The sequence below is a fragment of the Schistosoma mansoni genome (genome assembly GCF_000237925.1).
Source record: "Schistosoma mansoni, WGS project CABG00000000 data, chromosome 3 unplaced supercontig 0044, strain Puerto Rico, whole genome shotgun sequence".
Taxonomy (NCBI): domain Eukaryota; kingdom Metazoa; phylum Platyhelminthes; class Trematoda; order Strigeidida; family Schistosomatidae; genus Schistosoma; species Schistosoma mansoni.
In genome coordinates this window covers 1,470,343-1,488,617 of record NW_017386006.1, presented here as the reverse complement: position 1 = coordinate 1,488,617, position 18,275 = coordinate 1,470,343, and the positions used below count along the sequence as shown (strand labels likewise).

The following is an 18,275-nucleotide window of genomic DNA, read 5'->3' as shown; positions in this document are numbered from 1 at the left end:
ATAAATCTAATCCCCGAAATTGTAGATTTGCCATAATATGACTATTTAATCTGTGAGATCTTACGTGGAAGTCACATCATTGTTCACACTGACGCGTCCTACTGTTCAATCAGTAACATGATGTTTGTCACATTTGAGCCTGGAACAGGGAAATGTGTGTAATGTGAAAAGGAAAAAGGACATGTAGGGTGACGACGCTTGTATGATCAAATTATGTCATACAGATTAAGAGTTCCCTCATTCAGCATTTCTGATCTTCTCCATTGTGTTAGATGTTGAAAAGAATCTCAGTTACTGTATTTTCAGCCTCAAGGATCGTATGGCTGAGAACCAATACCAAATACAAAACAAAGTGGGGTTTATGCGCACCAGGAGTTACCTAGAGAATATTATGAATCGTCCGGGAAATGATAGAGTAAAAGATAAATCAAAGAGAAGGCGGCAGTAACTAATCGGGTGATGCATATAATAATTCCAAAATGCTTGCCTTAACTCTCAACACGCCAAGAAGAAATTCCACGCGAACAATATTTAAAAGTTAAACAGAGCTGGACTACGATAACAAGGAATGATTCAGTAAAAAGATATTTTGACGACCCACATTAAAATCCATAAGGATAGCCGGTGGTTAATAGCTTGACGCATGTTCAGTGCAAGTGTTTGTTCTTAGAAACAGGAAAATAAAATATATTATACAACGTGTACAGCGTTACTATCTTTGATTTAAATTAAAAAATCAGTGGACTTTTATGCCAGTATATTATCCATTTTTGATGATATTCAGATTGATATTATTGATATTATTAGGCTAACTCAAACAGTAGAAGCATAACCACAGATAGGTGGAGTTACAACTAGTGTTTAAGTTAGCTTGTTAAGTTTACTACGTCATATTCAGTTTCTAGGAGACTTTTATGAACTCGCTTTGCTCAACCGTGACAGAATTCACTAATATCACTAATGCATATGATCTTTTATCGAAAATTCATTTAGTGTCTAAAATAGTGGGAATTATGTGAAGTTCGAACAAAAGAATGGCAGCTATCCTTTGGACATGATTGCATTAGCTAGAGGCATGCTAGAGATTCAATACTCTGGTGTGTAATAAGCCAATTAATTATACCCGTACTCACCAGTTGATGCACGCAAGTTCGTTGCAAGTGTCAGGTTTGGCATGCGTTAATAATATAATATGATACATAAATCTGAAATATGAAAGCATTATACGTTTCATTCCATTCCTAAGTGCCAATTAACATTTGACCCGTGGTTGCGGATGGTTATGCGTTTTAACCTACTAATTGTGTAGTAACATCAAGGTCTTCCGTGAATTTGGAAGTGTGCGTATTTATGAAAATCTTTCTTGTACTACTAGAATGATTGCTGAAACACTTCAAAAAGATGATGGATTTTCGGTAAAGACGTCTGATTTTTCCGAAAAATTCAATCCTATCAGAGAGGAATGGATTGGGAGGATTCTAAGTAAGACGAAAATCCACGAAATTTTATCATATAGAAGAAAAATCAAAAGATGTGTTAAAAACACGACAAATTTACTATTCTCTACTCAACAATGGAAATTTAGCTGCCAAACTCAGTAAACCGAAATCACTAGACAACAATCATTTGACAAACTGGAAGCCAAACTCAATTAAATTGTTAGTCAAAGTAACTTTATATATATATATATCACAGAAGTAAACTGCTATGATACGAGGCTCGTTCATTACGCAGAACGAATTTCTTTTGACAATGTTTTTTTTGTTTCAGGTAGAGTACAGGTTTTAGTGTGTACAACCATCTTCGGATTCCATATGTATAAGATATATGAACCTATAAGTTTACTCAACCAAGAGATTCTTAAAGTCATTCTCTACATAGTAAAGTTCTTTATAAGTTTCATTGACTCTGGAATTTTTATGCTTTTATAGAAAAAAGAAATCCACTACAGGTTTTCACTCCAAGTCATTAGGATTTACTGTTCGAGAACCAAGTATCACGTTACTTGTCTTTTCTACTTAAGTGAACACTATGTTGACAGAATACGCGTAAGATGGTTTTAAAATGAGAGATATTGCCTGTTAACTGAAGAGCGATAAAAATAAAGCCTAAACAAACTCAGATATAATATCAAAGTCGGTTAAAGTTTTTTGAGTTATTTTCACTTAACAAAGTATTAAACTATGTAGGACCAAAAAGTAACTGTAAAAGAATAGTTTTGAAATGAGAAGAGTGTGTGTTAGTAAGGATGAAAAACAGACAAATCACAGAGAACATAATCACTAAAAATTCATTTAAACGTTCACAGATATCCGAAACAAAGATGTTACACTATCCTCGAAATAAGTAGGCTATTTGCCGCTTGCTTTACCACGAATCATTGACTTCAATCCACGCCTTTGTGTCATCAGCATTTGAACATGGTCAATTGTAAAATCAGGATGAAAGTTAGCTAGTTCACCTTTGTTTCCGATGCAAACTTTTAGTCGGATACTAAAACCACACCCATCTATAATACTTTTACATTTGGTCAGTGTGCATTTCTGTACACAGTTTGTAGATGGTGAGATTTTTAAAATAGCTGTTACATGTTAAGAAGGGACCTTTAAATTTGATTGACATCGTGAAAAATCTTATCAAGCTTGAATCTAGGAACCTTTCAAAGAGTGCTGAATAATCTACAGAAATAAATTAAAGTGATGGTAAAACGCACCAATTCCTACATAACATTTGAATAGATCGAACATAATTCTTTCATAACATTTCAGGCCTCTGAATTTCGAGTTAATACCTGATCGAATACTTCACATAAATAAACCACCGCTAGAGAGGGAAAGACTATACAAGCCAAGTGAGTTTCGTTTTAGTTTTTTCATAAGGTTTATATTGTAGGTACTGATTTTGAAATTCTGTGTTTATCAGCTTTGTCAAAGTTTTTATTTATTCTCAAAATTTCATTTATCTTCTGTCAGATTGCACCAGTTAAATCATGAGCACACAACCATTTTGTCTTTCTGTTGTTTATTCCGCTTTTTGCGAAACTGCATTTGAAGTCAGAACATGCGCTTCTATTTCACGCAGTGGACCACAGGTATCTTCGAACTACACCTTACGACAAAAACGGGTTAGACGAAAGATAGGCTTGACGGAATCAATATGTGCTATTGTTTGGTAGAGCCACCCACAGCCTGCATGAGATATGTTTGTGAAGAGATGTGGATTACTCTGTTGATACCCATCGAATAATCGTAAGCCTAAGAGATATGACTTCAAACCAACTGAATCGACTCCCTCAATATTTTTCGTATCATTTGATCTTGTTCATTTACTGGGCTGTAAATACTATGCTTTGGTTTCCAACTAAATTTTACTTTATTTGCTACTAACTGAGGAAATATTTGTAGACGAATAATGAGTCATGAAGTTCACTTCGTTTCACCAGTAAGTTTTCAAAACTTCACTGGTTTCTTATGATTTTTCGAGGCTCTTTGTAAGTTTGACCTATCGTATCAAACACTTATACACATTTTTCGACAATGTACTGTAATATAACCGTCTTAATAATAAATTTTCAATTCCAAAAGATTATTCAATCCTATAGAGCTTTGTACTTTAGAGTCTAAATCTACGTGTATCCGCTAACAATTAAAATTAATTTTTATTTTAAGATGACTTGTAAGCTACCCTAATATACTCTAGCAAATACATGAGATGATTGCTGATGTCTGTGGACCGAAAACAAACCCAAGAAACGTTAGTAATACTTATTAAGACCATTGGGGTACATTAAACGTTTAATAAAAGCACCTGACTAGCGAATCGTTCACATGTAATTTACAAGTCCTTTTCGCACAATATATACGTGTACCACAAGTTTGTGTACATGACAACAAGTTATACTCATTGTATAACTCTATTTAACTAGTAAAACTATCGTTAGGTGATTAAAGGTAGACAATAAGAAACTCAGGACTTGAGTTTTGTGCTATTTGATACCTGTAAGTAAGGTGTACCTTCAATTCCAAGGAAGCCGACACTCCCATGAAATTTAAACCAGCGCTGCCCAACTCCATGGTCAGAGTTGGTACTACCTAGTTACTTGAGCAGTGACCGAATTTTTAGAGGACTGAGATATTTACAAATAATTAGTCACTGAGAAGTCAACAATGTCGTATTGGTCAAATCCTTTGGTACTAATGGACCTTTTTGACCATTCGGCAAGAAAATTCGATCCAGAATTTTATGATGACTACTTCAAACAATGCTAATAATCCACACAACATCGAGTTACTTTTACTAGTCACCTCAGTGAAAATTGGTCGACAGGATTAGACCTGTACTGAAGATCAGGGCGAACATTGCACTGATCACTACTAAGACATAAATCAATCTTTCAAAAAAATATTGCGTGATTAATGCTTATTCTCTGCTTACGGAAATCGAAATTCCATTAACTTACTCTTATCACGCTAATTTTAGTGTTTAAAGAGAACTAATTTATCCACTTTTAACAATATGTTTCGGTCAATTACTCCATGAAAAGTTACCTGCAAATAAAAAGCCGGATGATTAGTGAATGATTGTTTGGTAATAATATATACAACAATAATAAGTTATTTAAGATAAAGACTAAGTAAGATGTTTGCTTAATCTTCATTTTCTTGAATAACTAAAGCTATAGTAGGTGGTTTCACGAGCATCAAACAAAAATAATTTTGAAAGTGGTTCATTCCGATACGGGAGGCCATCAAAATGGCGAGTTGCAAAAGGCGTGCAACAATTTATTAGCCATTTGTTATTCTTATCACTCCAATTACGTTATCTCACACATCACTTTTCAACAGCAAAACCAAAAATCCCATTGACCTGTTTGACCATTATTGTGAGGTTCTACAGTAGTGATGTTTAGACAATGTATTTTATTACTTACATTGAAATACAATTTTGATATAATATTGATAACCCACTTTTTTTAAGCATTTGGTTTGTATCTGCAAATTATGTTTTCGATGGTTACCTTTGTTAATGCTCACTTTTATTGATGTATGCTCTTTTCATCGCTCTCTTTCACATTTGTGCTTTTGCAAACCATCTTTCTTTTTGCACCCTTATATGATGGTTGCCATTAAAATTAATGAAGTTTAATGATCTTAACTTTTTAATTTATTTGAGATCAACCCTCCGTTTTATAATCTCCTAATTATTACCTTATATATATATAAGTACAAGGAAAGTTAATTTGCTACTTTCAAAGTATTTTATAAAATGATAATATCGCGTACATTGTTCTAATTATATCTTTTTTTATATCGTCGACTTCCGTTTTATCTTTAATTAAGTAAAACAAGATTGTAAAGTTAAGTATCTTATCAAAGTTATTCTGTGTTAAATGTAATTCATACTACTAGCTAACTTACAATGAATGTTTATCAATATCAAATAACTATAGTTTCAATTGTCTTCTTTCAAATGGTAGATTTGACGAAAGATTTGGTTAATGTGAATTTAATCGTATTACTATTTAGGGGGATATATATATATATATATATATAGCTGATATGTTGACTATTCTCCTTTTCTTATAACTGAAGTAGAATATACTGCTTATAGATTCTAGTAATTTGATGTATACAGAACAGCGTATATTTATGAATACAAATCATGTGAGCAAAGATGAGAGGTGGCTAGCAGTGGAATCCATGACGAGCGTTTCGTCCTATTTAGGACTAGTCAGCTGGATGTATAAAGCTTGTAACTTAAGGCGATATCGAGGCAATCCGCACAGGATGCACATATGCCAACAAGAGACTGATCAATTGCAGTCCTAAACAACAATGAGAAGATACAAGCAAACAATACCAAGTGATTTTATACAGACTATATGAGTTAGCATTTTTATGTTGTATTGTTCACTGAACTTATTTAGCTCTATACTGATCAACAAAATTGTCTTTGTATGGAGATTCGTGTTAGTGGAAAATATTCGACGGTCACAGGTAAGTGTTAGTAAGGAGTGAATTTTTAAGTATAAAATAATTCTATTATATACTGTTTCACACAACAAACGATACACATAATGACTATCTCTTATTAGTTAAATTCATTAAATTTTTTTAGCGGGTAAAGAAATTCAACCAACCGTATCAGGAGAACATAATGAAAATAATAACAATAACACGGTTGTTTTTCAATACGAACCAATGATTGGAAAATTTGTAAGTCGAGTTGTATATCAAACTTAATTATGCATACCTTCTTCTATATACAATTGGTAGTGGTAAATTCAGTCATAATCAACAAAAAGACACACCGGAAATGTACGTCAACTCAACTCGTTAAACAACATTTTTAAAAGATGCGATTAGATGAATAGGGTAGATAAGATAAAAGTCAGTATGTAGTGAACAAATACTTAGGTAGGAAGGACCGATTTATTGTTGAGTGCAAAATTACAGAGCACGTTCGTAAAATATGGAAACCATAGATTAAATACATAACTTGCACATCTTCCATCAGTCTTTCAAAATCATATGCTTACTGAAAACTTTGGATGATTTACTAACTCTAACGTTCTATCCACCAACAAGCAGATGAATAGTGATTGCATTGTTAAAATCAAAATGACTTCAGGTTTTGTGTGTTCGAGGGTGTATTGGGCGATAGGAACACCAACTCTACTTTTCGTTCTTTCAATGTATATTCCTCAGGACGTGCACTTAAATTGTCAAATACAATTAGAAGTAATACCCTGTTAATATTCGTCCACTTGTTAATACCTCAATGAACAATTTACTAAATAAAGTTAAATCAATTCAACTAATAGATTAGTCCCCTTCAGTACACTTCTTAGTCTAGAATCATCTTTAAAATGAATTCTTCCAAAGACAAGTTTTCCATCAACCATAACACACTCTACTTTCCTAGATGCATTTTTTTCTTTTTAAATTAAATGACATACTTTGTGAATAACTTTTATCCAAGAAATACTTTTATATTATTCTGTAACTATATTCCTATTATTCATTTAACATTTAGTTTACAGCTTCTAAATCTAATGGAACTATTGAACAATCAACCAATTTGTTAAATGATTCTAAATTTTTAAAGTTTGAATCACGTTTTGAAAGTGGTAACTTATCAAAGGCTATATGCACGTAAGTTACATAATACTTAATTATTAAAAGACGATTTCAAATGAAGTTTGCAAAGAATACTTACTTACTTACGCCTGTTAACCCCGATCGAGCATAGCCCGACGACCAGCATTGTCCAACCTACTCTGTCCTAGGTCTTTCTTTCTAGTTCTATTCAATTGTTGTTCATTCTTCTCATTTCATATTCAGTCTTCTCATGACCCTAGAATCTCGTGCCATTGATGTATGCTGTGTCTCCGAAACACGCATAAAGGATCACAGTGTGGTCATTCACTTGATCTCCCCTCGCCAAAATGGACAGCCAACGAAATACACCCTTTGTGTACCTGGCGACCCCATGACTAGTTCTCGTGGACTTGCAGGTGTAGACATAGCACTTAGTACAAGGGCAGAACAATCACTACTAGAATGGATTCCCGTTAACAGTCGCCTGTGTGCTGTCCGGCTAAATGACTCCGTAAGAACTCGGAAGGATAGGGACACACGTCGTCGCCTTTTCGTCGTTTCTGCTTACGCTCCCACTGACTGCAGCCCGGATGAAGTGAAAGATGACTTTTACAGAAAGCTCTCTGAACTTCTTCAAAAAGCTAAGCGCTCAGACTTAGTACTCGTAGCGGGTGACTTTAATGCCCAATTAGGCAGCTTAAATCAAACAGAAAGACATTTAGGTGGGTGTTTTAGTATTCCAGCTCAACGAACCGATAATGGTGATCGTCTGTTGCAACTATGCTCAGACAATCGTTTATTCTTAGCAAGCACTAATTTTAAGCATAAGGAGAGACACCGTCTAACATGGCGACCACCTGCACCAAACCAACGATTGACTCAAATAGATCATATTGCCATCAGTCATCGTTGGAGAGGCTCGATAGAAGACTGTCGCTCGTATTGGAATACTTGTTTAGACTCTGATCACGCTTTAACACGAGCGCGCATTTGTCTACGCCTCAATGGACGCAGGAAAGTACACTAAGAAGACCCATTAGGATTGAACTGGAGCACGAGAAAGCCAAATGTAAATTCTAGGAACAACTGAGTGCACATCTAGGCAGTTCTGTAAACGAGACTGACCCAAATGCTGCTTGGAAGGATATGCGAACAGCTGTGGAAACAGCAGTCACATCTCTTAGTTATTTAAACCATAGGGCTCCAAAAAACCAGTGGATTTCTTCTAAGTCTATTTCACTGATGGATTCGCGTAAACTCATCCCATCAGGCTCTGAACACGACGAAGAGCGTAAACAAATTAGATCTAGGTTGACTAAAAGTCTAAGGAACGATCGTGAGCAGTGGTGGGCAACGAAAGCAAAAGAGATGGAAAAGGCAGCGGCTGTAGGCAACACCGGGCAACTATTCAGACTCATAAAAGAAACCGGAATTAAGAAGTCAAGTGTAAGTGAGACAATCTCGGAAAAAGACGGAACCCTTATCTGCTCTCAACCCAAACGTTTAGAACGATGGGCGGAACACTTTAAGGAGCAGTTCAGCTGGCCTTCAGCTACTGCACAACTACCCACTATTCCCAGAAAACCTGAATGGAACATTGAAGTAGGCCCCCCGACCCTACTTGAAGTTCAAAAGGCTATAAGTAATCTGAAACGAGGAAGAGCAGCTGGTCCAGATGGATTGGCTCCAGAGGTCTTTAAATATGGTGACCCAACTTTAGCGACTAGGTTAACTAATATTCTGACTAAAATGTGGGAGACGGACGTAATCCCATCCGACTGGTCACAATCACTTGTTGTCTGAATATATAAGAAGGAGCCAAATTCATCCTGTGATAACTATAGAGGAATTAGTCTGACTAACATAGCATCTAAAATACTGGCCTCAATAATTATCGGGCGCCTAACTAAGACTCGTGAACTGCAAACACGAGAAAATCAGGCTGGCTTCAGACCTGGTCGTGGCTGCATCGACCACATATTCACTATTCGTCAGGTTTTAGGGCACAGACATGTTTATCGGCGTCCGACAATGATAGTTTTTCTTGACTTGAAAGCAGCATTTGACTCTGTAGACCGAGAGGTTCTGTGGCAGTGTCTGTCATTGAAAGGTGTACCTGAGAAGTACATAAACCTTGTGAAGGCTCTTTACTCGAACACTACCAGTCGAGTGAGAGCTTATGGCGAACTGTCATATGATTTTACAACCTCAAGTGGTGTCCGACAAGATTGTCCACTATCCCCATTTTTGTTTAACTTCATTATAGCCCTATTGCTGGAAATAACACTCTCGTCGACTGAATTTTCAGGAATTGATCTTCTACCAGGGAGTCCACTAATCGACTTAGAATACGCAGATGACATAGTCCTGTTTGGTGAAGACGCTGACAAAATGCAAAGTCTTGTTAGGACTGAGTAATAATGCCAGGATGTTTGGGATGCGTTTCTCCCCATCCAAATGTAAATTGTTACTCCAGGACTGGCCTGCGTCAACACCTGAACTAAGCATAGGGAGTGAAGTAGTCGAACGCGTGGACAACTTCACTTATCTTGGAAGTCTGATCAGCCCTAATGGGTTGGTGTCTGACGAAATCTCAGCACGGATTCAAAAAGCTCGTTTGGCTTTTGCCAACTTACGTCACCAAGGGCGAAGACGAGATCTCCGTCTATCAATTAAGGGACGAGTATACTGCGCAGCAGTTCGTTCTGTTCTACTTTACGGCTGCGAAACATGGCCATTAAGAGTAGAAGATACTCGTGAGTCACTAGTATTTGACTACAGATGCCTTAGAAATATTGTTCGCATCTGCTGGGATAACCGGGTAAGTAATAGTGAGGTTAGACGCAGGGTATTAGGGAATGATGGTAAATCAGTTGATGAGGTCATGAATCTTCATCGACTGAGATGGTTGGGCCACGTGTTACGTATGCCTGAACACCGATTACCACGACGCGCAATGCTGACTAGTGTTGGGGATGGTAGGAAGAAAGTTAGGGGTGGCCAAACCAAAACATGGCATCAGTGCTTGAAGTCACTAACTTCTAGTCTGAGCCATGTTGGTAGATGCAGACTACTTGGTTGGGTCCGCATGACTGTCGTAATCAATGGTTAGAGACTCTGTGTGACATGGCTCAGAATCGATCACAATGGCGTAGGTGTATACACTCTTTATCTTCCCTTAAACCTTGAGATTAAAATTGCTTCATAACTTTCTTCCTTCCTATACTATATCCTTATATACAACCTTTCTTTATTTACTACCACCACTAAATTAACTACTTCTATGAATCCGGTGTTCATCTTGTTGTGCTAACGAGGTATGGCAACTTGGACCGACGCATAAATGTGCCTGGTCCTACGTTGTAGCTAACTGACTGACTCTTCTCGTGTCTGTCTGCCTTGTGACGCAGTTGTGTGCTTTCCTCAATAAGTGTCTTATCCACTTTCAGTGCTTCTTCCTGATTTCTTCCTCCCCTGAATGGAATCCGGTTTGTTCACTCCCATAGTAGGTTGTTGCTGATAGTGTGTGGCCAACGGATCCGAAGTATTTTGCGTAGACAACTGTTAATAAACGCCTGTATCCTCTGGATGATGTCTTTCGTAGTTCTCCAAGTTTCCGCCCCATACATTAGAACTGTCTTGACATTTGTATTGAAAATTCTCATCTTGATGTTAGTTGACAATTGTTTTGAGTTCCCGATGTTCTTCAGTTTTAAATGTGCTGCTCTCGCTTTGCGGATCCGTGTCTTCACATCTGCATCAGATCCGCTGTTTTCATCAATGATGCTGCCCAGATGTGTAAAGGTTTTCACATCCTCCAAAGCTTTCCGTCAAGTGTAATTCAATTTGTAAAGAATATGAATAATAAATTCATTATGTAACAATTCACAACATTGAAGTTTTGAATTCCTCTGATTTTGTAGTAGAAATGCTTAATCAGTAGAATCCAATCTACATTGTAGGGAAGAAAATTTATCAACGACTACGATTAAACTATAAATTTACTCTCAAATAGACTAAGAGTACTCAAAATAACATAACTATCTAATCTCTGATCTATCTATTGAGACCCATACTTAATGATCTCTTGAGGCTTATTTATTATTTTGAAGATGATAATACATCTTGAAAATAAAGGTCAGTTAGCATGCAACCGACATTCTGTACTGAAAATTCATATCAAGTTTTGAATGATGAAAAGTATATAGATCATTATCAAAAACCAGAATGATTAGTTGAATATCAATATACTAACTCAATTAGCACAAAAATTTGTCGAATAAAATTAAATGATCGGTTTGGCATTGTAGTGATTGTTAAACTTAATTGAGATCACAAAACAGTCAAGGTTAGACAACCACTAAAAACCTGGAATCACTGGAAGGCCATTTCGTCTCAATACGAAACTCCTGAGCATTGAGTATCCACGACCCCTCGACCAGAATCAGTTAGGAAAACCAGTAAAGTTAAATGACATTTATATCAGGAATAGTATTAAGTACTTTATATGTCGGTAATTATACTTTATTGTGGAACCACAGGATAAACCATTACCTAATATATAGTAAAAAATTTTCGAATTGTGTCCCTTAGTTTGTTACATGATACGATTAAAGTAGTAAGCAAGAAGAGCTATCTTCAATATTGAACTATAAGTAAAATCTTCCTACATCTGAAAAGTTGCCTCTATTGTTGCATAATGAATAATTGAACCACTTATCTGAATGTGCACATTAATTATTACTACTAAGCAATTCGATATGTGGATTGTTTGTTATTTAATTCCAAATAGGTAAGATGATGGTGATTGTTCTATCCTTCAAAACTTAAATATGTATTACTGACAAATTTGGATATAGAAAAATTCAACTTGATAAAGTTCAATTGTTGAAAACTCGATTTGTCTGATAATTTAACCCTCAATTGAATTCCTAGCTAGTTCTAACAGACTAAATTGACACGACACCTTAAACACATGAGGAAAAGCCGGAAAGTACAAGACACTTTAGTTTACAGTTAGGTATGTAAAGAAATTCGTGTGTATTTTTATTATTGAATAAGATCATATGGATAGTTGTAGAAACATACTAAATATCTGTAAGAATAAAAGAACAAAGAAATGAGAAGGATAAAAGGACTTCACTTTATTTCGTAAGGATCTCATCAGCCGATTACAACCTACGATATATATTTAAAAAAATCAAAATTATTGTAGTTAATAAACTTATAACAGTAAGAATGGATATGCATCATCATGTCAAAGTACTGAGATTAAAGACTTTCAAAGGGTGTTATAAATTAACATAATATCTGAAAAAAGATTCTGGACCATCGTACAATGTGGCAAGAGATCCAGCAGTGAGAATGTGATTATCCGATCTAAAATGGGATACATGATCTTTGATCTTCCTAGACCTCTTAAAGAAACTTGTGCTCATTCCTAATTGGATAAAATGTTTCCATGCATGTTTTGGTCTCGTGTTGAATTTTCCTAGGGATATTTTAAAATTTCGCAACTCTTGCAGCTCAACCTCGTGATTTTGAATGATATTGCTTTTTACATTAAGTAGTTTCTACAGTGAATATAGTTTATAGATTGCATAGAAATAATGGAATTTATGTTATTTAACAAACTGTAATTTGATCTTAACAGAGATTGAAAGTATGAATACTTCCTAGCACGAATGTTTTTATGTTGGTCAGAAATTAATTTTGCATCAGTTGTTATGACTGAAAAAAAATGAATGCAAAAATTTCTAATCTGAATGGTATTAGATTTGTTTGCCTCATTTAATTCACTAAACAATCCTCCAGGTTTTGGAGGACCAGATGGTCAACTATCTGGAAATAAACTTTTAAAATATAATCAGTCTCATATTAGTATAATTTAATTTGCCAAATCCTAACTGTAGTGGTGCTAATCAAATTAAGATCTGAAAAAAATAAGTGTCAAGTAATTTTCGTAACAGTCTAAATGTTCCCTTAAACAGACTGTAGATTTTAATATAAAAAACTGAATGTAAATCCCCTAAAAACATAAAAAAGAGATTGTTTTGTGTCTATATCCCATCCCCATCTCCAGTTGTTATATCATGAACTTAGACTCTTAGTATGTTGCGTATAACTTGAGCATTCGAACGCTAGAACCCTCCCAAGTCGCAAAATGAGAAGACAGAAAACTAGAAAGTAGGAATGTTATTCCAAACAGTGTCAAATATAGTACAAAAATCTCATGTATTTACGGTTTTTTGGCTGAAAGTAAATCATCATTTCAGACAGTCAATAGGGACATAAGAGGTCCTTCTTGCCCATCCAATAGGAGAGCTACACGTCGACATTCTAGAATGTTCCCCTAGCGGTGATTGGATGGAATGTCTTCGACTCTTTCTGGGTTTCTTGAGGCTTCCTTGAGTTTACCAACGAGCTATCCTTACAATATCATTTCATCTATCGTACAGTATTCCATTACTTATTGTTTCAATCCTAATTAGAGTTATATTTTCATGTTCAATGCACTTTTTTACTTGTTCTTATAAGATAAAGCATTTTAGATTGTATTCGATACCATGTAGATTTAACGGCCTAAGAAACCTTGTACTGTATTATAAGTTCATATATTTACAGATAGGTCTTTCTATTTATATGTTTGTTAATGAATTAAATATCAAAGAATGTATATATAAGGTATGTGCTACTTATGTCTACATAAGTAGTATATGACTCTAGTCAAGAATAGAATGTCTGACATCAGAATATTGAGAAGATCGAGGAGAAAAGAATGAGAATAGAAAGTAATTAGTATCAACATGTAAGAACAATGAATTATGAAACAATTAATGAACATTGTCTCCAATTATGTACTCGTCCACTGTAATCTAACAAATGTACTTATCACCTAAAACTATTAGATATATAAAAATGAAGAGAATATATATGAAAGATAAGGAATAAATTAGAATTGTGAATAATTTAACATTGTAATGCCAATACTGATCAACAGTTTAATGAATATATCATGTGATGACATCTTATAGATATATATTCTAATTAGGATTCATATAAGTATCTTCTTCTAATCTGATTGAATTATAAATTAGAGCAAAGGAATGAAGGATAGAAATGATAATAAACTATTAGGGTTTTGTAAGGGATATACAAAGAAAAAAAAGGAAGATTCTAGTGTTATATTTTGTATCATATAAAGTTATTGCATTTATGAAGGTAATTCAATGATATTTTGATGAAAAATAAAGTACATGAATGGATTAGGTTTAATTATAAGAATACTTATATGGATACATTTCAAGAGTAAGTTATATTAGGTGGTGATACGATGAATCAAGAGTTATCTTCTGATTAAAGGAGAGTTCAACGAGGTTTGTTGGGAGATATCAACTCACTGAAGAAATTGGTGGATGTGTCGCTCAACTTCGTGAATCGGTTGAAGTTAGACATTAAAACCATTGGATGCCGGCTCAGCGGTCTAGTAGTTAAACGCTCGCGCGCGAGACTGATAAGTCCTGTTTTCGAATCTCACGGAGCGAGATCGTGGATGCGCACTGCTGAGGAGTTTCACAATGGGACGAAACGGTCGTATAGTGCTTCCAGGTTTTCCATGGTGGTATAGCTTCAATGAACTCATGATTTCAACTATATAACATTTGTAAATTTGTTTATAGTTTACCATAAACAGAATTGTTCTTTTTTTTCTGATATTATTACCTTCTGTTTTAGTGGTCCTTATGAATATGAACTTTACCTACGACCAGATTTATATACAAAAAAATATACGCAATGGTTTTATTTTCGTGTACAAAATACAGAGAATAATAATAGTTATAGATTTACCATTGTAAATTTTTATAAGGTAATTAAATAATGATATAAATTGAAATACCTACCTTTATAAACATATTTCTTTTTGGACTAATACAGGATTACTCTTTATGTTTTTGTTATTAATCACTTACTTACTTACGCCTGTTACTCCCAATGGAGCATAGGCCACCGACCAGCATTCTCTAACCCACTCTGTCCTGAGCCTTCCTTTTTAGTTCTATCCAACCTTTCTTCATTCTTCTCATATCTGTCTCCATTTCTCGGCGTAATGTGTTCTTTGATCTTCCTCTTATCCTTTAGCCTTGATGATCCCATGTGGTTTTGCTACTAATTAATGAAATATAAAGAACCTTTAAAGGTATTAATTGTACAACAAGTGGATTTCACAAGTATATCTATCAGTGTTGAACAATAATGATCCTTCAAAGTAAATGATTCAATAGAGTTTTAATATACGAGGGTTATAAAGTTGATTTTCATAAAACAGTTGATGTTTCAAAGAGTATTACCAAAACCTTTTGATTAATAGCTGTTATTCTCGCATATAATATAATCGATTGTTATCTCTGTAATCTCATTTTGGTCTCTATAATATTTATATCATTGAATTAATATACTATTCAATCTATAGTAATTTCTCCATAATCGATTCAGTGTATCATAAGTAATAAAGTACAATAAAGTAAAAGCTTGATATCTGTATAGTTTTCATCTGTTAAAGTTATACTATCAAAGTGATAAGACATGTGAACTTTCTTTTTATCATAAGCGTAATGGAGTTTTCTTTATTCAACAGTCATAAAACATCTCTATAGGATTTAATTTGTCCTACACATATTCTACTAGAAGTGTAAACGTGATACTGGCGACCCTAGAGACCATATTCTGTTGTATAGCTTTCACATAGACTCTGTGGTTGCCAGTATCACGTTTACAGTTCTAGTAGAATATCTGTAGGATAAATTAAATCTTACAAAGTTTTGAACAGTATTGCGTGTCATATGGAAATGAATAAAAATTATGAGTCACATTAATACTTCAATTAGCAGGTCACATGCAACAGGGGTAGTCTACCAACACATCAAACCAGATTGATATGGTAGAAGCTTAAACAACGATTTGATTGGCTAGTTACGAATATAACTAACAATCTCCAAGATGTAAATTTTCAACAAAGAACAGTTACATATTCAATATACAAATCTTTAGCACAATGTTGTTAATAAAATATGTATTCCATATGTGTCCGATATGATAAAGAATAGTTGACAAAAATAAAACATAAATAGTACAACTTATTATCCTTGCTATCCATTACAGGATTCCAGCAATTACGTTTGAAAATATATTAAAGTAAAACTAAGAATTATCTAACCTACACATTAATTAATTGATTATTTATTTATTTAAACACATAAATATTGGTACAAGGGGCACCAGATATATATGCGCCACACAAATCTCATTTGATTTGTGTGAGGGCTGTGATACTGCCCAGGTGCCCAAACTGAAGCATCTGGTTTTCTCAGGGGGCCACACTCGGAGCCTTTGACCTAAAGATCTGATCCGCAAGGCAGTGGAGCATCGTAAGGAGATGCATTCCCATGGTAGCCCATGACCAACGATTGATTCATACGCCATTTGTTCCCTCAGGATCATGGTGCCCATGTGCACCATTGGTTTGGAATCAAAGTTTTCCAACACCCCAAGGTGAACTTTCCATGTCCACCAACCCGTTTAAGGCGCCGAACGTCCGGTTTTCGTCCTCTCACTTTCGTAAACAATGGTAATGTCTCGAGAAGACAGTGAGTAGGACTTCTCTGGCAGAGGATGTATACACGTGACCATGTGAGAGCATTTCGAGAGGGATAGCTGACTCTCCCCACTCTCGGTGGTACCAGGGCATTTGAGGGCCTACATTACACTATCAGAAGTGAATTGTTCATAAAAATGATAATTTAATTCCATGGATCGATTGAAGCTAGATCACTATGGAAAACCTTGAAAGCACTTATAAAATAACTCATATTATTTCTTATACATTATTAAATCAACTAGAGATATAGAGAGAGTGAGAGTGAGAGACAATATGAAAATGAATTACCTACTGAAAAAAATTAATAATCTTTTTTTTGAATTTTATTTACAATTTACAGTCTACTAGTTTATTTTCACAAGGTATGAGACCATTAATGTACAGTGAGAAAATGGCTAAATTAACTGGTATCGGTTGGCGACGCGTTGGTAGTGATATAAATTATTATCAAACAAAGTTAGTCAATGTTTATATTTTCATTATTATTAATAAAAAAGAGATAGATGGTTCTATAGGATCAACTCAATGTTTATTCCTTTTAATGACTTTCAATTCTATTATTTATCAATATCAGTTTAATTCCCCTTGTACAATGTCTTGATATACTAAATTTATTCTTGTGTATAACTCTGTATAATAAATACGTAAATGAAGCTTTATGACACTTTAGGTAAAACTTGGAAACTTATCAAGTGTTGAGTGCTATTTATAGAAATCATTCGATGACAAACAGATCTTATAAAGTGGACCAAGGGTTTTAATGTATCCCGCTATGACCACAAGTATAATTCAAGTTCAAGACTAACTTCAACCCCCCTGTGTATTATGCTTTTTCACCCCTTATTGACTTTATCGATAGTTGGTGATGAACATAGTTTGAAAAAATCGTCTGAATAAATAACTCTGTTGATCGAAGAAAGACAAGGAGGCTGAAGTACGTATATTCTGAGGACTTCCAGTTATGTTTCAAATGATGGAAATCCAAATCAGATCAATGAAGTATCAAAAAGAAGTTTGATTGATGAACCTGAAAGTTTTTAAAACAATACTTCGTAGTCTTGATTCACATATTCACTGGACGCATTGAGAAATCGTCAGTTAATGATTCTTTACAATTTTACAGTTGTTAACCGTCTAATAGTTGATAAACGCCAGAAAGCAAAACTGCTCTCTTTTTTATACTCGTTGTTGGTCACGAATAAATAAAATACGTCTGACAGATGCATTCAAAGTGAAGACCGGAATCAGGCAAGGCTGCTTACCCCCCCCCCTTTCTCTTTATTCTGGTGGTAAATTGGATTATGAATACCTTGGGTGAAGCTTGGATAAAGCTAGAACGTAGATGACCTAGCTCTTCTATCCCATATGTACCGACAAATGCAGGTGAAGATGACTAGTGTAGCAGAAGCGTGTGTAGCAGGGAACACTAACCCACACTTGATAGAGAAGATCTGAAAGAGGCATAAAGCTTTACGTATGTGGTCAGTAGTAACAACGATGAACATGGTGGACTTGATAGA

General features: G+C 34.9%; 1 protein-coding gene across 1 annotated transcript in view; it reads left to right on the top strand.

The window, feature by feature from the left end:
• Positions 1-1,376: 1,376 nt before the first annotated feature.
• The window catches only part of Smp_167640 (Mername-AA213 putative peptidase (M14 family)), a gene marked incomplete at both ends in the record, with an annotated part of 51,099 nt that continues 34,200 nt past the window's right edge, over positions 1,377-18,275 (top strand). The window contains 7 exons of the mRNA XM_018791453.1: positions 1,377-1,482; positions 1,517-1,668; positions 5,927-5,996; positions 6,118-6,215; positions 7,036-7,154; positions 14,835-14,967; positions 17,096-17,215. Of these exons, the coding sequence (XP_018645398.1) occupies positions 1,377-1,482; positions 1,517-1,668; positions 5,927-5,996; positions 6,118-6,215; positions 7,036-7,154; positions 14,835-14,967; positions 17,096-17,215 (798 nt within the window). The remainder of the gene's footprint in view (positions 1,483-1,516; positions 1,669-5,926; positions 5,997-6,117; positions 6,216-7,035; positions 7,155-14,834; positions 14,968-17,095; positions 17,216-18,275) is intronic.